Source organism: Python bivittatus, unplaced genomic scaffold, assembly GCF_059951505.1.
Source record: "Python bivittatus isolate LINGU-HERP-01145 unplaced genomic scaffold, Pbiv_v1 ctg000980_np1212, whole genome shotgun sequence".
In the NCBI taxonomy this organism is placed as follows: domain Eukaryota; kingdom Metazoa; phylum Chordata; class Lepidosauria; order Squamata; family Pythonidae; genus Python; species Python bivittatus.
The window spans coordinates 61,672,806-61,699,532 of record NW_028277125.1 but is presented as its reverse complement, the minus strand read 5'-3'; the positions used below and the strand labels follow the sequence as shown (position 1 = coordinate 61,699,532).

The 26,727-nt window shown below is 37.3% G+C and overlaps 1 protein-coding gene across 2 annotated transcripts in view; it reads right to left on the bottom strand.

The window, feature by feature from the left end:
• The window catches only part of DOCK1 (dedicator of cytokinesis 1), a 458,761-nt gene that overhangs the window by 405,182 nt on the left and 26,852 nt on the right, over positions 1-26,727 (bottom strand). For both annotated transcript variants that reach the window (XM_088132121.1, XM_088132122.1), the window contains exon 2: positions 2,629-2,712. In XM_088132121.1, coding sequence (XP_087988247.1) covers positions 2,629-2,712 — 84 coding nt within the window. The remainder of the gene's footprint in view (positions 1-2,628; positions 2,713-26,727) is intronic.

Sequence of the window (26,727 nt, the reverse complement as noted above, 5' to 3'; positions counted from 1 at the left end):
ATATACAAATGCTGCAATAGTGCTGTCTTAAAACACTTGATACCTGACAACATCTGTAAGACTGAAGGAAAGCTTTCCCCACTTTTTTAACAACCAATACAAATATGACTGTTGTTAGATTTACTACACGAATAGTCTACTCATCTTCTTTGACACGGAGAGGAAGGGAATTCTGAGTATTTCCTCTCAACCCAAATAGTTCACTCACCCAAGCAAAGATTAAAATGGTTAAACTGGCTGTAGTAATATTTCCACAAACTATGCAGAGCAGTCAATCAACGTGCAAACGGATCAATTTGCACATCATACACGGGAGAACAGATGAGAAACATAAAAACATTAAAAAAAGAAAAGTGGTCAATAAGTGCTTCACTTCTACTTGTTTTGTATTTCTTCTAATAATATTGAGCCAACCTATAATTCCTTTCAAAACAAAGACTGACTTATTACATATACTAACTTTGGTTGTGCCTATACATAATACTATACGGGTACTGTTACATGGAAAAAAAATTATTTAAGTGAACAGTAATCTACTAACTTCAGATGCAACAGCAAACTATGGCCTGTTTAAAAATCCCTGGCATATAAAAGGAGAAAGGAGCACAGATACCTGAAGCATGACTTTGAGATTATTCTGAACAACAAATGTTCAGATTAGAGCCCATCTAGGTGGCAGAATTTAACAAACCATGGCTAATCCCAAACAAACTAAGCAGGTCAAGATAGGATACAACTTGAATGAGATACTGTCAGGAAATATTGGGGTATAGCCTAGAATGAGAACTTGAAAAAATATTCTGGAAGAAGATAATGGCAATACGCTACCATATCATTTCCCCAAAAAATAATATGTCATGTCCACGAAGCCACGAGGAGTTGAGCTAAACACAAAATAATATTTTTCTCTTCTTTACTTTAGAAATAGTATAAAGAAATAATTAAATTAAAACAGTAGAGTCCTTGGGTTCTCTGAACTTGGTTGTTTTTTTGCAGATGTTTCATTACCCAGATGTTACTAGGTAACATCTTCAGTGCTAGAAGGAAGTCTGTTTCTACACAGTAGCTTGCCCTGTCAGTGTTGAAGGAGGTGTTGTTTTTTTCTTGGTAGTTCCTAGATTAGGCTGTTGTTTACTGCTTGATTGCTTGTCTGGTGTTAATCCTGGTGTTAATCCCTGCTTATCTAGATGTTGATTGCTGGAAAAGAGGTGTTCTAGTCTTTTTCTCTTCCTTTTTATTATCTCTTTTGAATGGTCTGTAAATGTTGTTTATGAGCCTGTTGATGGCTGACTTGTCTGACTACCACACTTCCAGGAATTCCCTTGAGTTATTACAGTTTCTACAGTTCAACCCTGAGCTACATATATTCTCTTCTAATTAAAACAGTGTTGCACAGGTCCACTTATGCATATAAGGTCATTAGAGTGACATACAATATATGAGTGTAAAACATACATCCAGAATCTAATTTATGCAGCCACTCAGTTTGCATGCAATCATCATCATAATGCAGCAATGAAACAATGAAGCTTAACTGTTAAAAAACATACAGAAATGAAAGAGGAAAGATTTTATTTGCCAACTAAAAGACCCTTTACTGTTTGCATTTTAGGCAAGCAGTCTTTCCTAGCTTACACAGTATTGGTGGAAACACTGCAACAGCATCTTTCGTTTATGTCTAAAGGTTAGAGGAAAGGGAGGAAAGGAAGAGCAAGCAGATGTACATGTTGATGAGAAAGGAAATAAGCCTCCAATTCTAGAAGGAGCTTCCTGGGGAGGGGTAGTAGCGGAGAATCAATAAAATTGTTAACAGATTGCAGCATTGTATTGACAGATACAAGGGGACTGAAAACATAATATATTCTAAAGTAGGCAAACACAGCTGGATGCAAGAGAAGGATGAAGAGATTATCTCTTATCTTGCTATACTGAAAAGACCTGGGTTCAAATCCCTACTCAAGAATGGAGGTATTTGGTAACTTTGGCACATCACTTTCACCCTAACTGATTTCACAGAGCTGTTGTGACAACAAAATGGAGAGGCATCTGTATACATTTAATTAATTAAATATCTCACAACAGTAAATATTTCCACTGCTTTACTTCATAATGAAGAAAATGCATATAAAAGGTTATTTCTGAAATGGCTGATCACAAAGCAAAAACATTGCTAGTTCTTCACAAAGGAGTATAAGTAATTTACAAGATAAGTATCTTTTATACTTTCAGCATTCAAGATTAACCCCTTTTAAAAGAAGTGTTTTATTTATTATCTGCAAGGGTACCAAGAACATCTATCACCTTTCTAACTGCTTAACAGATACCACCAGAGATCCATACAAATTAAGGTACACAAACATTAATCTTCTTCTTCTTCTTCTTTTTTTTTTTTTTTGCAGAAAAAGAAAAAAAATACCTCTGCATCTTACAAAGGTTATTCATTAATTATGACATGCCTATTTAATGTGTAGTGACTGTTAATTTTAGTGCCCATTTAAATGTTTCAATATTTCATTAGGTCTCAAAATAGAACTCACTTGCTAAAATAAGCAAGATACACTAAGCCAAAATGCTCATAATAATGACTGTGAGAGTAAAGATTATGAAAGAAACATTTGTTCCACTTGCCTTCATGTGTTTCCAGTATGTGCATGGTGTCTCCTATTTGTAACGACAGCTCATCTGGACCCCGGGCCTCATAATTATAGAATGCTAGAAGGGGGAAGAAGAGGAAAAAAGGTCACTGTTTTAGCATTAAAAAAAAAAAGCCAGAAGGAAAAACATCAAGTAAACAAAAACTTTAAGTACACACACACATTTATAGCCATTATTGTGTTGGCATCGTCAAATCAAAGTTCCTCAGGCATATATCAAGCTTAACTCTCTGTATAGATTAATTTAGCCTAATATATTAACAGTGGATCCTACACATGTCTACACAAAAGTAAGCCTTACTGAATATCAGGTACATGGACATGTATTTCAACTAGAAAATATAAATTGTGTTAGTGCTTTTGTTGAAAATAATCTACGAAAAATATGCAATAGAAATCAATCTAGTAAATATAAAGTGCATCTTGGTAACCTGGAATGCCATCTCCCTCTACAGTTTCCTTCATCTGAGGCTCATTCAATGATATTGATTTGGATTACTTTACTGCTAGTCTTGATATATATCCAGTAATCCTTCAAGATGGCTGCATATAGTCACCTTACCAGCATTCAGATACCCAGAATTATTTCCTTTTTCAAGAAAATTGTTTTAAGACCAGTCTCAAAGAACTGATGATAGTAATAGTGATATACAGAGCTCCATATGATTCCCTCTTGTTCTTTACCTTGTTTAATCTTTAAAGAAACCATTGGGGGAAAAAAACTTCAGGTTCTAGAATGTCACTAGTATGTGTCATCAGAATGCTAGGTCTTTGTCACTTAATTCCAGGTAAGAGACTGATAATCTTGAATGCTTCCAAAATTAAATAATAGGCTGGATCAGGATGAACAAATTAAAATTAAATCCAGGCAACAATGCAGTGCAACTGATCAATATGAGACAAGGCTAGGGAATTGGAGTTTAGCTTGTTCTCAACTGAGTTGTGCATCATGGTATTGTGGGATTTACATGAAAACCAAAGTTTCTCAGGGCAGATGTTGATTAGGCCAATAATCAACAGTCACCAAGCTCTAAGACTGAGTGGTTCAAGGCTAAATTGATGGAGCCAAAAAATAATAATTACAGCAGCAGCAGCAGCAACAACCATTTTCTACACTTATAGAGTTTTTTTAAAGTGTAGAAATGCTAAGAAAAAGTCAAAAGGTACTGTATATAAATTGATATAATATAAATAAATAAATAGCTCTTATACCTTGTCATACAGCATATCCAAAGACAAAAACCCAAGAGTACACTGCCTGAACATGACTTGTAAACTCCAACATAAAAACATGAGTTTAATAAATGGGTCAGCATAAACAGACATATTTGACTGAGTTGCTAGATTATCTCTATGCAGATGTCTCTTTCTGCACATCTCTACTAAAAGCTTAAAGGTTCTACCTAAGTAACAACTATATACAAAACATCAATATCTGAAACATTTTAAGCTTGAAATTGTCATATCAGTATTTTGAGCTCAAAACCAACCATGTATATCCTGAGACTTGTTTGAGGCTTTGGACAAAAATCAGGAGAAAAGTTGCCTCTTACAAGTGACTTTGTTTTGTATGCATGTAAATTTTTAAACTTTTGCTTGTAAATTGTTTTTGCTTTTATTTTTCTCAGATTATTCACATGAGTAACTCACAGTGCAAACCCAGAAAGTCCAGGTGATTAATCTGCATCCCACTGAAGATGCTCTCCCCCTTTTCTGAATAATCCTCCAATCAGACATAAGAAGAAAGTGACAAAGCAGTGTACTTTTCCCTGGAGCCTATGAGACTCTTCTGACTGAAAGGACAATAAGGACTGGCAGCTTTGTACATGCACAGATCCTGCTAGCAACCAAAGTGTACTTTTGGATGTTAGTGTTGCTTATGAATGACCTAGGGAATGTACATTGTGGGGAAGATCACTTACTAGAGATGGATGACAACCTTTCTAAGTTCCAGCAGCCAAAAGAAAAAAAACTTTTCACATTTTGCCAAAGATCTCAATCACTTCATTAAATTCCCTCCTTTGGGGCTGTTTCAGTCAGTGTTGGTTTGGGAGAGGTTTCTCCCTAGGCTCCTGCTTTGTGGGGTACCACAGGACTTGAATCTGTCTCCTCTCCTATTCAACAGCTACATGAAACTGCTAGGTGAGGTTACCTACTGGTAGGGGGTTTAGAATCATCAGTATGCTAATTATTACCAATTATATCTTTCAACTCCAGGCCAGGCAAGTGAGACTACCAAAGTCCTATTCCCATGCCTGGAAGTTGTACAAGCCTGGATGGGGAGAAACCATCTCCAACTCAACTGTACCTAGACTGGGTGGCTGTGGGTGTTAGGGCCACTTAAATCTGGGGATATTCCATCTTTAACCTTGCACTTCCCCATTCAAGAGTGGTGTGCAATCTTCTTGGACTCACAGCTCCTGCTCAAGGTGGCAGCTGTGGCCAGGAAGGCCTTTGCATACCTTCATCTGGTACCAATTGAACCCTTTCTTGGATCAGGACACGCTGCAGACACTCATGCCCTAGTAACCTGACATTTCAACTACTGCAATATGCTCTACATGGGGTTGCCCTTGAAGATCACTCAGAATGCTTGGCTGGTCCAGAATGAAGTGGTGCAGGCATCATGGGCATGCCTTAGTATGCCCGCATGACATTCCGACTCTAAGAGCTGTACTGGTTGTACTGCCAGTTTGCTTCCAGGTGTGATTCAAGAGCCCATTATACAAATACAATACAATACAAATACTTTAATGACCAAGTATAAAATATACACAAGGAATTTGTCTTCGGTGATGAACAGCTTATGACTTATAAAGCCCTATATGGCATAGGCCCAGTTATTTGTGGGACTGCCTAGTTCCCATGATGTCTGCCTGGCTGATACAAGCTGAAGGGTCAGTGTACTCTGAGTTCCTTTGATCAAACAGAGGCATCTATCAAGACCCAGGAAGCATGCCTTCTCTGTTGCAGCACCTGCCTCTGCAGTGAGGTTCCTCCCAAGATCCAAGTGGCTCCCACCTGATAGAATTCCAGAGGGCCTTAAAGGCCTGGCTGTTTTCCCAAGCTTTGGACTAGGGTGACTGGAGCCCCTCAGTGGGAGCTAACCGCATATGTTCTTGTGTTGTGGCTGGATTCACCATCTTGTTCTTTTCTTTCCTATCCTTTTTTAGTTTACTTCTCGTTCAGTATTACTTTGTTCTTATTTATCTTGTTTTTTATTTTGTTCATTGTATTTGTGAGCTGCCCAGAGTCATTCTGGATTCAGGTGGTGCCAAATTAAATACAAATAAAAAAATAAATAAAAATAATTTTCATTTAAAAATAATACCAAGATATTGCTGACCACTAGTATAACCAAACAGGTTTTGCTAATAAGAGCAAGAGGAAATGGTTTGTTTATAAGTATTTCTTGGCCTGAAATAAAGCCAAGGGGGAAAAACCCAATCTCTTATGCAGAAGGCATTGCTCAAACTAAGAAAGGATTTCTTCCTACAGTATAGATTATACTTTTGCAGCGTCCATTTGTATACCTTCAACAGACATCCTGTATCCCAAATGGTCCAACTGGGGTAGGTGAAATGCACATTTCTCCAACTTAGCAAGAAGTTGTGTTTGTGGAGTCTCTTTAAAACATCTAATGTGTGTCCCGTGCAAGGAAGGGTCTCATGCAAGGGTCTTCAGAAAAAAACAGCATGTCATCCAAAATATATTACTACATACTTGTCTAAAATGTCAGGAAATATTTCATTCATGAATCTGGAGAAAACTGCTCCATAATTAACCAAACCAAAAGGTATCACTATGTATTCAAATTTGCCAACCTGGTGTTGAATGCAGTCATGTATTCATGCCCTTCTTTTCATTCTATTCAACCTGTAAGCACTTCTCAAGTCTAACTCTGTAAAAATTTTGCCTTTTGGAGGTGGCAGAGGAGATCCCAAGTAAGAGGCAATAGGTAGTAAACCTTAATGTTACTTAGTTTAGAAGTCTATAATCATGAATCATCCTGACAAAATCCCCATCCCCCTTAGAGTTAAATATTGTGGGTGCAGATGCTAGAAGTTTGGAAGGATAAAAACAATCCTCTTCAAACTGTCATCAAATAGCCATCCAGTAATGGCTAACTCTGACATGGGATATCTCTTTGCTGGAATCTGGGCACCTGATTTCAAGTTGATGGTGCAGTCACATGTTTGATGGGGAGTCATGCAATTGCCTCCACCTCCCTAAATGCACTGCAAAGTCTGAATATCTCTTTGGCAAGGTAGGAGAGTCACCATGATGGGCTGGGAGTGGGGTGGAGGTAGGGGAACAATGAAAGGCTAAAACTATTTTGAGAGTGGCTGTAACAGAATTTTGCAAGTCTAATTATGTTGTACCTCGTCTTCCTTATAATTCAGTGTATTAGGGAGGTGTGTATCTGAGCCTCTTCCAAATATTATTTGTCTGCTGTAGACTTAAAATATGTTTTGCACCTTCTCACTTTCGAAATGAAGCTAACATATTCTGTCAAGGTCATGTTCCTTACTCTTTACACACAGAGTAAGTTCTGTGTGATCTTGTGCTATCAGTGCAATGGGCTAGTAGAGCACCACACCAGCCCTGCTCACAATGTCTATTGTCTCCATCATCATTGGCTTTTTGAGAGTCTAGATGGGTAAATTTCACTAATGTACTATGTTCTCATCTATGAATTTAGCAGTCACTTCCTAGTCTACAAGAGCAGAGACTTGCACTTTCTAGGCTGAGTCTAAACAAAAAGTAACAGGAACAATAATGTGTGTTTTCCTGCTGCGGCTGTCTGAACTCCCTTAATTATTTAACAGCCCCCCTTTCCAAGCTCATGGGAGATGCTCCTGGGTATGTGAAGTTCCCCAACACTACAGCCTTGAAGCGAGTCATGCATTTGCTTATAATGTGGCCTGTAGATCCACTGGTACAGCATTCTATAGCTGAGTCAGTAGCATAAATTATATCTGTGGAGGATCTGGTCCTATGCCCAAGAACTCTGCAGTAAAAGTATAAGCCCTGTTTATCTCCTGGTAATATAGATCTCTTGATTGCTCCAATTTGCATGGGTTTTCTGGCACTGGATTAGTGGATGGAGGAGGTTATTGGAAGGGAGGGCATGGATGAATAGTGGCTGTACACTTTCCACTGCCATTTCTCCCTGCCTCAACTCTTCCAATTGGTCATCTATTATCATGCAATGTTGGAATGCTCTTCCAAATTATCTGGGGTGCCTTGTCTCAGCGAATTAATCTCTCAGCTCATCAGCAAGTCCTTCTCTAAATTGGTCAATCAGAGCCAAATCATTCCATCCCATATTTCTGGCAAATAATTTAAAATCTAATATGTATGCCTGCACTCTATGCTGAGCTTAAGTTTGCAAATTTCATGGCTGACGGTCATAAGTCTCACACAATCATCAAGGGAACTTCTAAATCTTTGGCTGAAATTTTGATAATTATCCAGTACTGGTTCGATGTCCTCAATGGCCGATTTGGCTCCAACCTTCTCTGTCTTGTCTGGAAGAAATCTTGGTATGGAAGCCTACTTTCATGTCCACTAGTGATCATATATACCAATCAATTGGCTTCTGAAATGAGACACAACCCATTATCAAACCTTACTTCTCTCTAACATAAACAGATTTGGTTTTTCTTAATTAAACAGGTTATCTAAGAAAATTTGAGAATAAACAAAGCACAAAAGTCTGCTTCTTCGAAAAACAATTTCAAAGGTATATACAATGAATACAAAATACTCAGAAGATAAAAAGCTTCTATGGATAGTTTTTGACAACATTCGTCTTCATTTTCGTAATAGCCTTAAAAAAAGCGATATCAGCATTTTCTCCAGTCACTCTCTTCAATTCCTCTCTCTTATCTTCTCACAAAATCATGAAAAGTGTGGCCTTGCCAACACAGCTTTACATTAACATTTTAAATGGTGCTATCTCCCTTTAAAAATAAAACAAAAATTCTCTCTTCTTAGATCATTTTTAGAGAAGCACAAAATTGCTACAGATGTATTTTCAACTGAGTCACTTCCTCATTACATGCACATTGTAACAGAACTGTCTTAATAGAATTTAATTCTATATATGCCTACTCTGAAGCAAGCCATGTTGAATTAAAAATAATTATTCCAAATACAAGCTTACCTAAAAGTAAGTCCTATTAAACTCCTTAGGGCTAACTTTTGATAAGACATGAACAAGACTTCACATGAGATTTCAGCAAACCTCCATGGAAGCTTGACATTAATACCCTTTCACTAATTAGAATTTTAAAAAAAAAAAACTTCTGCTCATATCACAATAAACCTTACTAAAATATGATTTCAGAATATAAAATTTGAAAAGCCATTAGAAAAACCTTTACTGTTCAGTTCAATATGTTGAAGCAAACAAAAATATAACACAGAGGACAATCTAGCTTTGCTCTACCTGGTGCCCTTTTGTTGTGTTGAATCATCTCCTGCAACTCTCAATCAGCATGGCTTGCTCCTATTGGTTGGACATTATGGAAGCTGAAGTCCAGCACATTTAGAAGGTGCTAGATTGGAGAAAGTTAATTTAGCCAACAAGAAATGTCAGGAAGATATTCTATTTTATCACAGCAATCCTAGAAATAAATAATACTGCACAATTTTTAAGGATGCAAAGTATTTAATAATGTATCTAAGGTCAAATGACTCCAGGAAGATAATGCACAATTTCTCTGCTGCCTACCCATAGGGATTACAGGTAGTCCTCGCTTAACGACTGTTCATTTAGCAACTGCACAAAGTTACAACAGTGCTAAAAAGTGACTTAGAACCAGTGCCCGAAGTTATGACCATTGTAGCACCCCTGCAGTCACATGATTGCAATCCAGGCGCTTGGCAACCAGCTCACATTTACGATGGTTGCAGCATCCCAGGGTCACGTGATCACCATTTGTAATCATCCCAGCCAAGCTGCCAACCAGCAAAATCAATGGGGAACTGTCTGATTCACTTAACGATAGTATGATTTGCTTAACGACCATGTGACTCACTTAGCAACTGTGATGATTTGCTTAACGACTGCCACAAAAAGGTCATAAAATCGAGTCTGGTCATGTGATGATTCGCTTAACAACTGCAACACTTAGTGACCTAAATTCTGGTCCCAGTTGTGGTCATTAAGCAAGGACTACCTGTATATTAAAGCACTACAGTATGTTTCAATTTTCGTATGTGTCCATAGCATTCAATACTCTATTTGCATTATGGATTACTTCTCCTAAAATACAATGCATAAGTAGTGGAGATTTACCCTTTTATATATTGTACTGCCTATAATATCTAAAAGTGGCAGAAATGTTCTATTTCCAACTTACACTCTGCTATTTCCTAACTCTAATATCATCATCTCCAACACAATACACTCCACTGAAAAGCTGGCTGGAAATTATAGAAGCCGTAATCGTGTAACACTAGAAAATACCACATTGGAAACTGCTGCTTTAATGCATCCCATAGCAATCAGAGTAGCAAGACATACTTATAACACAGTACTGGCACTCCCAAACCATGCATAAGTCTCTCAATTCTGACTCAGTGTTCAGTCTACAGACCTATGAGAAAGATTGCTAATCGTTCTATGACAGTTTGACATTGACACTCATTACAACATGGTGCCTATCCAACAACCTACTCCTTAAATACAATAAGGTAAATAGCTATCTGATATGAGCTGTCATTCACATTCTGCACTGACCTCTGATGAATTAGAAACATTGATCCAGAGTACTTTGTGATAGGATTTTAATTACATGTCTTTTTTTAAACCAACTTGTTGGAGAGATGGCCAGAAGCATGCAGCTCTGCAAAGCTTTCTTTAAGCAGTCCCCAAGAGACAATAATGTTGAAATCTAATTCCTTTGGGGAATAAAAAAAATGAATATTGCAACAACTGATCTTAACATGCATCCATCCATCCGTCCGTCCGTCCATCATTTATTCCCTTTCAGGCTAAGCAATGTTATGATAACCACAGAAAAAGGACGAAATGTAGTGAGCAAAGAAATTAAAGTCAGGAGTTAAAAAGAAATCAAATAAACCCAGTTTATACCAACACCATTTATTATACCTCTCCATATTTTTCTACCCTTGCAAGTTATAAATGCTTCCACCCTGTCACTATAGAAAGAGACTATCCAAGGAAGAGAAGTAGATACCGGATTTTGAATATTAAGAAAAATGTTGGGGCGGGGGGCGCTGTGGAATGCACCTTGTGCACCAGCATCAGCCCTAACATGTATAAATCACTTGCTACATTTTCCGTTTAAGCACATCCTTCATCTTTGATACATTAATTTTAAGAGCCATGCTCTGTGTTACATCATAGAATCCAATATTCACTGCAGATCACTCAGGTTCTCAGCCAATAACATGGCATCTAAGTCCCACACATTAAGGTCCCAACCACATTTTTAATGTAACCACAAGAATTTCTTATACATTTATCTACAAATACATTAAACAACCAAGGGGATATCATACTTGGGGTTTTTTTCTCTACTCAGTGCTGATATAAATAGACAGATACTCAGATACTGTATGTATGTGCATGTGTGTATGCTTTACTTCTATTGTAAATTGTTTTTTATTATATTTAAGAATAATAAGAAAACTAGACATGTGATCTAAAGAACACTGCAATGAATTCAGGATAAATAAGGAAGGCCTAGATAGGTAGAAGCACGTAGCTTTCTTCATCTGATCTCAAAAATCTAAGCAGAGTCAAATCTGGTTAGTACTTGAATGAGAACCAACTAAACTCTATGGCTGTAGGTCAGATTGGGAAGTAAGTACTCTGGACAACTATTTCTAAGAGACCATGATCCATTTCTGAAGGACCTTCAGCATATATAGATGGGAAAAAAGACATTTTGGAGTTTTCTATAGCATTATATTCCTGAATTTCCAAATTTTGCATACCATACTGGGAAGTTTTTTTGAAAAAATACCATTACAGAAGAAGGAAATTGCAAACCACTTCCATACTGTTGTCAAGAAAACTAGGTTGAATATGTTATGAAGTCATTACAAAATTTAGTAAGTTACTTTTTCATGCCAAATAATGATATGCAAAATGGTTTTCAAGCTTTGAATCTTAAGACAGATAAGCTCATATTGCTTTGACTGGTATATGCATATGTCATGAGTCAAATGCCTTCTTCAAAATCAGTTGTTGAAGTTCCTGACTGAAGTTCCTTTTGTATGTATGTATGTATTTATTTAATAGCCCAATAATTCAGGTAAAACATCTTCCCTGCTATTTTCAAATACAGGTAGGTCTCGATTAGTGCAGATAATGAATTCCATGAAATAGCTGCATTATTCAAATTTGCACTACAGGTAGTCCTTGTCTAATGACCATAGTTGGGACCAGAAACTCAATTGTTGAGTGAAGTGGTCATTAAGTGAGAGGTCCACATGACTGCTTCGCTCAACAACTGCAATCTGGGCACCTCCAGTTGCACTTGTTAAGCAATCTCCTAGGTCGTTAGGTGGATGAAGCAAAACAGCTGCCTGCTGAAGGATTTCAGCTCTTTTGTTCTGTGCTCTTTTCCCTCCCCTCTAAGCAGTGACCTGAAATCCTGTTCAGCTCCAATCATGGTTGAAGGGGGAAGGGAAAACTTGCAGCAGAATGAAGGCAGGGACCTCAAATCCTGAAGACTTGAGCTCCGAAACTGCCTGCTGCCACGTCCCCTCTGCTTGCAACCTTCCTTGTCAGCAGGGAAGATTGCAAATGGCAAGCACATGATCGCAGGGCACTTGGCAACTGGTTGTAATGAGAGCTGGTTGCCAAGTGCCCAAAATGCGGCCACATGATACACGACATTTTATGACGGCCAGAAACGGTTTGGTTTACAGGCTATAAAGCACCCTTTCCGAGGTCATCATAATTTCGAACCGTTATCAAATGGTCGTTAAGCAAGGACTACCTGTATTTGAAGTGATATTTCTATAGAAAATACATTTGGTTCCAGCTTGATAGAAACAGACAATGAAAAATTTTAAACATAAATTTTTAAATATATATTAATGAAATATTACAGTAAACATAAACAGAATATACTTATGATTTAAATTTATTGTTTACAAAGTCACAAAGTAGTTAAATCTTCATACATATACTGGTAGACGCAGCATGCTTTATCTGCATCTTGGCAAATTTCATACTTTTAGTGAGGTTAGAGTCAGCATCCTTTTTTTTTTTTATTTCACTTCTATAGCTCAAAAGATATCTTCAAATTCCTTGAGAGTGAACTCCTTCCTTGCACATTATTGTTTTCCTCTAACAGAACCTTTCTTTTCTCCAGTTTGCACATACGAAGATTAGCAGTATCTAAAACCCCAACGGCAACTGCACATGTGCTAGCCTCAATTGCATATGCGCTTAGCCTCGCATTAACTGAATTTTGGTTCACATTAAATGAGAATTGGTATCAATTTACAATTCACACTAAATTGAATATCACATTATTCAAAGTCGCACTAATCGCAACCTAGCTGTATGTGTTATTCTGCAAGATCAATATCTTATGTGATTTGGGGTCAAAACTGCTTGCCTATTAATAACAAAATGTGCCAGCAGCATTCAAGACAAGGAACAAAGATCCCTGTCTAGGATACAGGCAGTCCGTGGGTTATGACTATTCATTCAGTGACCATTCAAAGTTCAGACAGTGCTGAACAAGGGAGACTTACGATGGGTCCTCAAAGTTCCAGCCATCACAACGTCCCTGGAGTCACATGATAGCAAGCTGAGCACCCAGCTCACAATTACAACATCACAGCAAGCCAGAGTCATGTGGTTGCAATTTCCAACATTTCCTGACAGCTTCTCACAAGCAAAATCAATGGGGAAGCCGGTAGGAAGTCAGAAGTCGCTATTACATGATGTCCTTGCTTAACAACCTGTGCGGTCCTCATTCTGGGACTGCCGGAATTACCATCGCTAATTAACACAGGCACACGAAGTCATGCTTTACAACTGTGTCGCTTAGCGACAGAGTTCCTGGTCCTAACTGCCATCATAACCTGAGGACTACCTGTACCTAGACTCTAAAACTTGCCAAGATTTCAAAGGAGGTACATACTTCCTCTCCACACAGGCCCAAAGAGGGGAATAATTCTAAAAAGTCTTGTTCCAAAGCATATAGATGTTAAAACAAAATCCCAATGATATAATTGAAAATCTGGTAGGCTGAAGTCACTATCTTCATAAGGCAACCTCACTTTGGCCAAGGATATTCAAGGGGCTTTAACCTGCCATAATTATCTTCTCATTAACTTATCTATGTAAATATCTCATCTCATTAACTTAACTGGAGTTTTAGATATTAAGTTATAGCTACTGAAATTGCATCTATACATTTAGACACGTTTAATTCAACATACTATTATATATTTGGAGAAAAAAAAATATAAAGCCAAGTATTTTATACACTCCCTAATCTTTTACAGTTATCTATAGATATAGTAGATCTCAAAGACAGGTTGGGATCTACTATATTTGTTTCAATAAATAGTATAACCCAAGTATAAGCCATATTGCTGTATGACTGTGGTAAAGGCACTCCAACATTATCAAGGATAGCCATAATATCATTGGCATATAAGAACAATTTACAGTCATGGTCAAGTGCCACTACACCCTAAATATGTTGAAACTGTCTGATAGAAGAATCCAGTGGTTCAATAAACAAATCGAAAATTAAAGGAGACAAGGAGCATGCTTCCAGATGCCATGATGTAACTTGAAACAATAAGAAACAAATTCATTCATAATATCTAAAAAAAATGTAATTGTAATGCGATTATAATCCAATGAATAAATAATGGTGGAAACCCATTTCTTCTTAGAAACCACTTCATAGATTCAATCTTAACAGTATGAAAATCTGTCATTGTTCAGTGAAATTAGAACAGCTGATTCCAATTTCTCTGCTACAATATCCACAATATTAATTACCAGGAGGACATCGTAATATGCTTGTCTATTTTTTATAAATCCAAAGTGAGATGGATAAATTATAGATGACATTACTTTCAGTAGCCTCCTAGCTAGTGTTATAGTTAATATTTTAGTATTCATATTAAGCAAAGATTTTGGTCTATAGCTTGGACATCTTGCGGAATCTTTCTCAGGTTTTAACATTACTGTAATATAAGCCTCATAAAACAATAAAGGAAATATATAAAGATTAAAGGAGTGACAATAGGCCTTCAGTAAGTCTGTAAAAGTACCAATAAATCTGTAGATGTTCTGTACCATTCAACTGGTAGTCCATCTGGTCTGGGGGCTTTCCCTGGTTTATTAGATCGCAGCATCTATGTGTTTTCTTGTAATATCACTGGTTGTGCCAATTTATTTTTATCTTCCTGAGAAATCTCTTCCATTTCAATATATCCCAGGAAATTGATAATCTGCTATGCAGTTACAGAAGTACAAAATTCATCTAAGTGAGTATCAAAATCATAAAAGTAATGATTAATAGAACCTGTTTCAGTAAATAACAGTCCATCATTGGTCTGAATTCCATTTATAAATTTTTGTTGTTTTTATTGTTTCAAATGATAAGTCAATAATTTTCCACACTGAATGATGTCAACAACACAGCAGGTGTAAAACACAAGTAACAAGATTGGAACATGAAATGAATACATCTTGCTAAAGGCTTATTTCAGTTACTTACAGCCAAACTAACACTTGCACTTTTGTGATCACTAGAAGTTGTTCACCCATTGTCAATTATTCCCAAATTCAATTGCAAATGGATATGCCAATATAAAGCCATATATTATATGAGTTACAACTGCACAATAAAATGCACGTGTAAAACTGACAGGCCATCATTTGTGGCATCAGAGTATATAAAATATCAACAAAGAATCAATGTAGCATATTCTTGCTCCTGATAAACTTACAGAGTGTATTTTTTAGTGGCCACTAAATTCAGTAAGAAATTCATGCTTTCACATTTGCACTGTCACAGGTAGATATAAGAAATGTAAAATAATAATTATTATAATAACAACAACAACAACGATGATGTTTGTCATTGCATTGATTCCTCTGTCAACAATATTGAATAAGTCACGCCATGGCTATCAAACATCAAAAGCATCTGCCAGGCTATCCCACCTCCTTTACATGGACGATCTAAAGCTATATGGAAAAACACCATCTGAAATAGAATCGCTACTCAACACTGTCTGAATATACAGCCAAGGTATACAATGGAGTTTGGACTGGACAAATGTGCCACCCTTATCATCAACAGGGGAAAAATAGTGAAAATTGAAGGAATCAAGATGCCCTATGGAAATAACATCAAGAGTCTGGATGAAGAAGATCACTACAAATTCCTGGGCATCTTCAAGCTGACAACATCAAGCACACTGACATCAAGGAGGTTAGTAATGAATACATCATGAGAGTGAATATCTTAAAGACCAAACTCAGTGGAGGAAATACCATCAAGGCAATTAACATCTGGGCAATTCTAGTCATTAGATACACAGCTGGAATAGTGGACTGGACTCAAGCGGAACTAGAAGCCCTGGATAGGAAGACCAGAAAAATAATGACAATGAATCATGCCCTCAATCCACACAGCGATGTTGACAGACTCTACTTACCAAGGAGCATAGGTGGGCGTAGAATGTTGCAAGTACACCAGACAGTTGAAGAAGAAAAAAGGGCATTGGAAGAATATCTGAAGTGCAGTGAAGAAGATGCACTGAAGCTAGTACACTATGAAATTTATTGAATACTGAAGAGACGAAACTGGCCTACAAGACCAAATGAAGAATAGAAAAGAGACATGGCAAGGCAAAGTATTACATAGCCAGTACACAAAAAAACTAGCAGGCAAAGCAGATAACAACAAGACCTGGCAATGGCTAAGAGCAGGAAAATTGAAGAAAGAGACCGAAGGGCTAATTCTGGCTGCACTAGACCAAGCCTTAGGAACAAATGCATACAAAGCCAGAATTATAAAGACAGCAACAGACAGCAAATGCTACCTCTGCAAAGAAGCTGAAGAAACAATGGACCACCTAGTCAGCTGCTGCAAGAAGATCATACGCATTGACTACAAACAACAGCATGACAAAGTAGCAACAACGGTGCATATGTTCTCCATATCTGCAAGAAATACCATTTGCCTGCAAGCAAGAACTAGTGGGACCACAAAACAAAGTAACAGAAAATAAAGAAGCTGAAGTGCTCTGGGACTTTAGAATTCAAACAGACAAACACCTGCCACATAACACCCAGACTTGATAAGTTGGTAAGACAGACAAAAAAGTCTGGACAGTGGACACTGCAATATCTGGAGACAGCAGAATAGAAGAGAAAGAACTAGAGAAAATCACAAAATACAAAGACCTGCAAATAGAAATAGAACAACTGTGGCAAAAGAAAGCAAAGATAGTACCAATAGTAATAGCTGCCTTGGGTGCAATCCCAAAATATCTGGAGCACCACTTGAACAGCATCGGCATTGACAAAATCACCATCAGTCAGTTGCAAAAGATAGCTTTACTTGGAACAGTCTACATCCTGCGACGATGCCTTTAACACCATCAAGCAACAATATCTGCCTATCACAGGTCCTTGGGAAAGACTGGATAGGTGGATAAAAATGCCAAATCCAGTCTAAACAACTGGCTGACTGTGATGATGATGATGATGATGATGATGATGATGATGATGATGATGATGATGATGATTTTAAGAGCAAAGAAACTACTCACAATTCTGTACTAACACAGATATTAGATAGGTAAACAGACAGACACACAGAATAACACAGACATGATACACAGACCACAAATTACTTTTTATAAGCTCTTCTCTCCAATGATTAATGCAACTGAATTTACTTTATTGGGTTTCTATCCCAGCTGTCTCAGATGCATAATGGCTCCAAAGGCCTCACAATACCAATTAAGTGTCATTTATAGATGCAGGAATTAAACAAGGGAAATATGGGATTTACCAGCTCCATTACGTACCCAGTGCCTAGGCTCTCATTGCTGTTTTATTATTCATACACTTGTGGATTTCAAACCTGTTCTCCATATTCTTGAACATGACTATCAGCTTATATACAGCTACATTTCACTATATATCACACACACACACACACACACACACACACACCTACGTATATCTACAAGAAACCATTTCACTAGAACTGTATGAAGTATTAACAGGAAAGGACAGCAGTGACCTTCTACCTGCTCCAAACATTTGTTTATCTCAACCATATCAGTTTAAAGAATTTTTTAACAGGTGTATCTTTCATTAAGCATAATTTCAAGCATTTGGGTTATAAGTTCAATAAGCTAAGCCATATTATCAGTCACACCAAATCAAGTTCATTAATAAAGCAATTAGTAAAATATTCAATACTATGTAGAACTATGGCAACAAAAGAAACAATGGACTTGTTTTGAGGAGGAGAAACAAAAAAGAGGATAGCACTCTCAGTTGCCCAAGACCTCAAAGCTTCTAATAATTACTACAGATAAAAAAATCTTCCCTAACAATCCCTCAGGCTCTCTGTTTCATTTAAGCCAACTATTGGAGAGAAATTTTTCGCTAAGAGCTGTAGTTTGTGCCACTAATATTTTCTCAACCAGTTGCAGAATAAGAACTCACATTGCTTTCTTGCCAAATAGCATTTAATCCTCAGAAATGTAACCAGACATTTAAACAAGCAGCATTGTCAGTAAAAACTAAAAGGAAACTATTGCTGTTGAAGGAGGAGAAGGAGGAAAGGTGTCTACTCAAAACCAAAAATATATTTGCTTTCTTAACAGGAAAGCAATCCACTTTCTTTTATGTGTAATGTCCTCTATTTTTGCCCTTCATACAATTCCTGTTTTAGGCAAAACTGACAAGCAAAATATAATTGAAGTCAGGCAGACTGAATGTATCTTTCATTATATTACTCTGCACAAATCAAACACACGTCCAGCCAAAATTAATGTCTCCAACCTATGTGTTTCAAACCAAGAAATTCAAACACAATTAAATCCTGAAAGTGCTGAATCTCACAAGAGTGTGCACCTAGTGGCTAAAATTTACAATGCACATCCTTAAGTTTTGATGCAGTAGAACAAATTTTCTTGAAGCAACATTTACCTCAGATATTAAATTCTACACCAGTTTCAGGCAAGATGTCTTCTACGCTCAAGCAAACCCTTAGTATCATCTGTTTTTCTGGATGTACTATCATTTATACGGTGAAAACTATTACTTATAATTCAAATCCACAAGGAACAGAAATGTGGAACAGAACCAGAGACTTGCAATCTGTCAATACTGTAAACTCTGCTAATCTTTGGATTTCTCCTTCCTCTATCAGCTATACCTCATTCAACACCTGTATGTCAACAGGCTATCAAAGAAAAAAGTTTCTAATCCCTATCTACAACTAAGAGGCTCAGGACCATAACAGCACTAATGCCACTCAATTCAGGCAGAGCAAACATAACAAATTAACAATAATAAATAAACTAATAATAATAATAATGGTGGAATACATGTGAATCATATGAAAATACTGAAGTGGCGGAAAGTTTTTGCTTTTTAGAATTATCAACAGTAAAGGAACCAGCAGTCGAGAAACATGCCATAGGCTAGTTGTAATGGTAGGTGGAAATGACCTTGGGAGAAAGGGGAAAGAGCCACAGCTAGGAGAACAGCTGGATAAGAGGCAGCTTAGCTCACAAAAGGAATGTGGGCATGGCAAATGTCTCAGAAGGGTCCCTCCCTAGTTTCTTGAGCTACAAAGGCAACAGGAGAGAAACCTACTTTCAGATTTGCAAAATTCTGTTAATGTAATCTTACAATAAAGTAGAATTAGTTCATCTGGGTGTGCTTCCTGTCTGGACTATCTTGCAGGGCTGACACTAACACTTGGTAGGATAGCAAAGAAGGCCTTGAAAAAGATATTCAGATGCTGTGACATGTTTATATCTACAAAGATGTGAATCACACAGGAATGGTCTACCCTGTGACACTGTGGAAGTGAAAGTTGGACTCTGAAGAAGCAGGATAGAAAGAGTACTGGTGCTTTGGCTCTGGTGTTGGAGAAGATTCCTGAGAATTCCATGGATAGGCAAGAAAACAAATGAATATATCAGAACAAATCAACTAAGAGTTCTCACTCAAGACACAAATGACCAACACTCAAATTATCATATTCTGGACACATTAAGAGAAGACCTAGCTGAAGTGAATAATGCTGGGAAAGGTGGAAGGAAAGAGAAGAAGAGGACAACTGTCAGCAAGGCAAATTAATTCAATTACAGCAGCAATGGGTACACCATTCAAAAATCTGAAGGAACAGGATGAGGGCAGATCATCCTGGAGAAGGGGCGTTTATATGGTCACTAAAAGGTGACACCAACTTCGTAACATATAATCAATCAATCAATCAATCAATCATGTGCAGTAAGGGTTTGAAATGTAGAAAAGTTGTGTTCTGGCAGATACTACACAAATGAGTCTGAACAGCAATCTTTTAACAGAAATATAAAGGCTAAATACACAGTTGAGATAATTTTATTTTCTTTCTTCAGAATATAAGAGATTGATGGCTATCTATTCAAATATTAGAGCTATATTCTTTGTTTTCAAATTTTTGTCATATAGAATTCTGGTTCACAATCATGAATAAGCTAAACAATATCATCTCCCTAGCATCTCTATTAATGACCAGTAACTCAAAACTAACATGAAATAATAGAACCATAGTATTACTTCCTTTTGTCAAGAGCACTGCTCAAGATTATTAGGAAGTGTAGTTATTAGCAACTGTGAAGTAATGTTTTGTAGATGTTTACAGACACAGAAGCCAGTCTATTCTTTATACGCAATTATTTATCCATAAATTCATCGTCTAACTATCCAAGAAATCAAATAAAACATAAGATACCTCAGAGTGGAATAGATTTATTACTTTCTTTCATGGCAGAAAGACAAATAGAATATGTAATGTTACAGTAACAGAATCTTGCAAGTCTGAAAGCACTTCCCCCTCCTCTGCCTTTACCTTCCAAAGAATTACAGAGGGTCCCTCCACCTTCATCCCTCCTATGGACTCAGATTTTGTTTATCAGATCATTGTCTGGGCTGTGGCTCTTCTTCCTGTCTCCCAAGGTTATTCTCACAGTCCATTACACAAGCTCAAAGTGTCCCAACAATGTAATGCAGCTGCAAAGAAGGCCAATGTCTTGAACAGCATCATGAGCAGCACAGAGTCCAGACTGTAGGAAATAATTATCCTGCTATACTCTGCCTTGATCAGATCTCACTTGGAGTACTACATTCAGTCCTGTAAACCCAGTTTAAAATGGACACCGATAAACTTGAGCAAGTCCAGAGAAGGACTACCAAGATAGTGAAAGGTTGTTGTTGTTTAGTCGTTAAGTCGTGTCCGACTCTTCGTGACCCCATGAACCATATTGCGCCAGGCCTTCCTGTCCTTCACTGCCTCCCTGAGTTTGCTCAGTTTCATGCTCATTGCTTCAGTGATGCTATCTAACCATCTCATCCTCTGCCATCCTCTTCTCCTTTTGCCTTCAATCTTTCCCAGCATCAGGGTCTTCTCCAAAGAGATCTCTCTGGAAACCAAATCCTACGAGGAATAGTTAAAAGACCTAGGTATGTTTAGCTTGCAGAAGAGAAGGTTGAAAGAGTATATGATAGCTGTCTTCAAATACCTGAAGGGCTGTTACATTGTAGAGGGTTTGGACTAATTCTCACTTGCTTCAGAAGGTACGACTAGAATTAATGGGGTGACACTTCCAGGATGTAGATACAGATTAGACATTGGGAAGAACTTCTTGACCTTAAGACAGGTCAAGCAGTGGAATAGGTTACCATATGGAATGGTTCCTTCCCCTTCACTGGAGGTTTTCAAACAGAGTCTGGATGGTCATCTATCAGGGATGGTGTAGTGAATCCTGCAGTGTGCAGGGGATTGACCTGATGATCTCTTAGGTACCTTCCAACTCTATGATTCTATGGCAAATCAAACTAATTCATACAGATTTCAAATGGAGCTGTTCAAATGGATAACAATTGGAAAACATATGTTCCTATTTTTTTATTTTCCGAATTTTTCAAGTTCTAAGTCCTAGAATTAGTGTTTCTATTTTCCTCTGCAATTTTTCAATACAGATTCTTTTAAAAAATGCATATCTAGGTAACAACCCCTAGCCAATTTTAGCTGACCTCACTGAGCTAAGCTGGGCTGGGCCTAGTCAAAACTTAGATAGGAAAACTTGGGGAATTTCCACACTGTTGCTAGAATGGATGTCAAAAAAGCATTCTATATCATTGCCTCCCCCACCTCCCAAAAAATATGTCGCCATGAACTTATCAGGAATTGAGCTTGATCACAGAGAAGCTTTACCTTATTTTTTAAAAACAATACATACTATATGGCATATGGGTAAGAAACAACCTATTCTGTGAGGTTAAAAGAGTATCCTAATTCCAGTGTCTTACAGGCAGGAAAATAATTTGCTGAGCATGAAGCCTTTTATCACATTCATCACAAGTCTCATTTTGGCATTATTATTCTTGAGCATTCAACATGTGAAATAAGCCCATTTAACACTACTGAAGTCACTCAAAGGATGTCAGTTCATGCAAGTGCTTGTACATATTCACCTGTACAAATTCTACCTTCCATGTGAATCAGGACCCTGCATTAGAAAATTCTGACTTGTGTGGAAGCCAACATGATGCCTTTCCCACAAAAATGACTGGGAAGTAGTTTTCCCAAGAGTCCTTGATAATACATTAAATCTTGGGGAATCCTACAATTTTAAAAAGTACTTTATTCTTGTCTGCATGTTGCTACATAGCATGTTATCTCAGATGAAGAAGAAAGGGAATACTATAGATAACTTTCTTTCTTTCTTTCTTCCGTAGGTTGCTGTCTACAATTTGCCAGTTTTCTCTGGTGAAGAACTGGAAATTTGGAGTCTACCTTCCAACATTTCATTCCAGTTGTTACTTCATGAGCTTTAACACCTATGCTTGAAATAATATTGGGATTTAAAGACTTTCCAGTCTTAGAACATTCCGATCTAGAGTAGGGGTTGGTATACTCTCACAACTGCCAACAGAATCCCATTGCCAAAGATTAGGGCAAAGTGCCAAAATTCAGAGATGTGATATTTTGTCAGTTTCTGTGGAAAACAAAAGGAATATAGTGCATTCAGTTTTTAGGTAAGCTTAATATACTTTTAAAAAATCCTACCCATTTAAAAAATAAGAACTCAAGAAGCTTGCTCATTTGCTTCATATAATGATGTCACTGTAGCCTCAGGCTGCCAAAAATAATGTTTAAAAGTTTTGCCAGCTGGCAAAAAGCTGCCCACTGAACTTATAAAGAATGACATTATATGAGCTTGCCACGTAAGTAAATGATTGAGGTAAAACTAAGTTTTCAGTAATCATGACCCCTTTATAAAATTACTAATATACATCTTGATTTTGTCAAACACAAAAATCCCTCCTGTTCCAGCCATCCATATTGATAAAGTATCAAATATATATATATTTGCTTCCAAAAGAAATGTGAATACTTTACATTTTTTTTTTTTAATACTAAAAAGAGGTCTTTGAAGTTATTGTGGGAATACTGATAGTGATCTAGATGTGAAGGGGAAAAAGGGATTCAGAACACACAGGAACATGCAAGTAGCGCCTGCTGAGTGCTCCTTAAAGAACAAACAACTTTTCCTAGAATTGGACAGAAAGACACATTTGGTTTAAGGAGCTGCTGACAGGTGCTATGGGTATACCTGTGCATACTTCAAATTACCCTTTCTCCTTTGAACCTCAACTGTTACACAGTCCTAGTATATATACTGGTCCTCCATTTGCAGCTTTATGATATGCTTCAGATATCTAATTTGGTGAGAGCCACTATATTCATTCTTCGCTTTCAGTGAGAAGACTTTTTTCTTAAAGCAAGACTGTTTAAGGAGCCTGAGGCAGTGACAAACAGACGTTACCTTAGCACAAGCTTCCATGTCCTAAAAAAGAAATTAACTCAGTTCTTCAAATATTAACATTTTTGTTTATTTTAATGAAAAGCTAAATTACCACTTAACATGAGGGTCCCTCACTCTTTTCATTCTCAACTGCCTCTAGTTTTATATCATATAGTCAAATCTCAGGAGAAAAAAACTATCTGCACACAGATAAAACTAGCTATTTAGCAGCTCTGAAAGCTCAGGGCTACTATGCTATGTTTGCAGGGACAGCAGACAATTAACATGTAATGGCTAGAATTTGCAAATCTTTTAAAATGCCTTTGTAATATTGTTTTAAGTGTCACGCAACTTTCAAATGACTTAGATCCTTGCAGTGTTCATCCAAACTGGGAAACTGTGTCTCCAGCCCACACATGTATGAAGTTGTTGGTTAAGGGAGCAACACCCTTTGGAGGCACTAACTGCAATCAAGCACTTTCTATAGCTCTAAGTACGACTTCTCCATTTCTCAACTGGCAATTTGTCCCAGTCTTCTTGTGCAGATTGCTCCAGTTGTCTTAGGCTTGATGGGCTCCTTCTCCCAATTGTGAGTTTCAGATCTTTCCATAGATGTTCTATTGTATTCAGGTCAGGACTTACAGCTGGCCCTTTCAGAACAGTCCAATGTTTACTTTTCAACCATTCTTGGGTTCTCTTGGATATATGTTTTGGATCATCATCTTGCTGGAGGACCCTTGACCTGCAACTGAGACAGATCTTTCTAACACTGAACATTATGTTTCACTTCAGAATGCCTTAATAAACTTCTGATTTCATTGTGCCCTGCACAAATTTAAGGAACCTGATGCCGGAGGCAGCAAAGCAATAGCATAACATTATAGAGCCTTCTCCATGTTTCACAGTAGGGATGGTGTTCTTTTCTTTAAAAGCACTGTTTTTTCTTCTGTGAACTTAGAGTAAATGTGACTTCCCAAAAAGCTCTAATTTTGTTTCATCTGCCCAAAGAACATTCTCCCGGAAGGACTGTGGCTTGTCAACTTGCATTTTAGCAAACTCCAGTCTAACTTTTTTGTGTCTGGCTTTCAGAAGTGGGGTCTTCTATCATGGAGGCCACTTTCAGTCAGATAGCAATGGATGGTGCAACTTGATATTGTTGTACCTTGATCTTGGAGGTCAGACAGGATCTGTTTTGAAGTTTTCTTTGGTTCTTTCTCCACCATTCAAATTGTCCTTCTGTTCAGTCTGGGGTCAATTTTCCTCTTGTGGCCACATTCAGGGAGACTGGCTACAGTCCCTTGGACTTTACACTACTTGATAATTTTAGCAACTGTGGCCACAGGAACATGAAGCTTTTTGGAGATGGTTTTGTAGCCTTTGCCATGCTTGGCTATTATCTTCTTCCTTTCCACCTCAGATACTCTCTGCTTTTCTTTCTCTTGTCTATGTTCACTGTACTGCATACAATGATAGAAAACACCTCAGTGAGGGAATTTTCTCCATTCAAATAGGTTGAATGGCTGATTATGAGATTGAAGACACTTGTGATACTAATTAATCTAAATAGTCTGCTTGAGAGATCACTGAAATCCAATAATGTCTTTTAACTTCTAAAGGATACCAATAATTATTCCCATGCCATTTCAATTTGTTTTATTATTTACAAGAATATGTTAAGTCATACATCAAAAGTAAAGTGTCTGCTCTATGGACTATGGAAGAAAGAATGGTGAATGCCATTTACTTGTGTCAATTTCAACTTATTTCACAAAAAAGTGGAGAGGTATCAATGCTTTTGGCTGCATCTGTACTTCAGATATTACTGGTGACTTTATTATGCAACCTTTCAAATGTGGCGGGATTACAGTTCCAAGAATTCCCAATGTGGTCCAACATTTCAGTGAAGAAGACAATCTAAATTTTATAATTTCATATTGAAAACTAAACCACAATTAAATCACAAACTTACAATAATATCTAATTTGAAATTTGAGATACCATTTCAAGTCTTTTCTCCAACTTCCCCTCCTTATGCTTTAATGTGTGCTATTCAAAGCAGAATTACATCTATTTTTTTCCTTTCCTCCTCTCCCTCAGATCCATCTGGAAACGCTGAGAATGGGTCACTTATTCTGAAGAATTGAAAACAATCCTTAATGTTCCTCTTACAATATGTGTTGTAAAAACATAATCACTGAGATAATATCTGGTTGTTCTCTGTATTGCATCTAAGGTGTTTGAGTTTGTAATTTTTTTTTAATCTAACATATCAGGAACTTACTATGTAAAACAATCTAAATGGGTTCTGGTTACTCCACTTTTACAGCTGATTAAAGCATACTCTTAAAAGTATCCTAGTGTATTAGTGAGTACCGCCATCTTTTGACTTAATAAAATGGTAAAATTTTAGATAACTTTGACAGAAAGCTTGGACTTGGGTTTCAGATCACCACTCTACACAGTCAAATTACCTAAAATATTAACTGGCTGTTACTCAAAAAGGAAACTATTCAAAACTGGTTTCTACTTAAAGAATTTTCTTTGGAAGTGACACAATAATGCCTTTTCTGTTGCAGTGCCTGTCTTTTGGAACAATACCCCGCCCCCGGAAATTCAGATGGCACCGACACTCTTGGCCTTTCATAAGGCATTAAAGACCAGGTTGTTCCCCAGGCTTTGGGGCCAGGAAGTTAAGTGAGCCCTGTTGGATGATTTGTTTAGTTCCAGTCCTTGGGATGCAAGTAGAATGTTTTAATGTGCATATATTTATGTTTATCTTATTGGGTCTGGTTGTCATTCATATTTTATTTATGTTTTGGTTTAAGTCCTTTTGTTCACTATCTGGAGTCACTGTTCTGTGAGATGAGCAGCTATATAAGTCAAGTGATTGAATGAATTGAATGAATGAATGAATGAATGAATGAATGAATGAATGAATGAATGAATAAAACACCCTATCTTCAGAATAATACAAAGTCAAAATAAAAATCAACTTCTT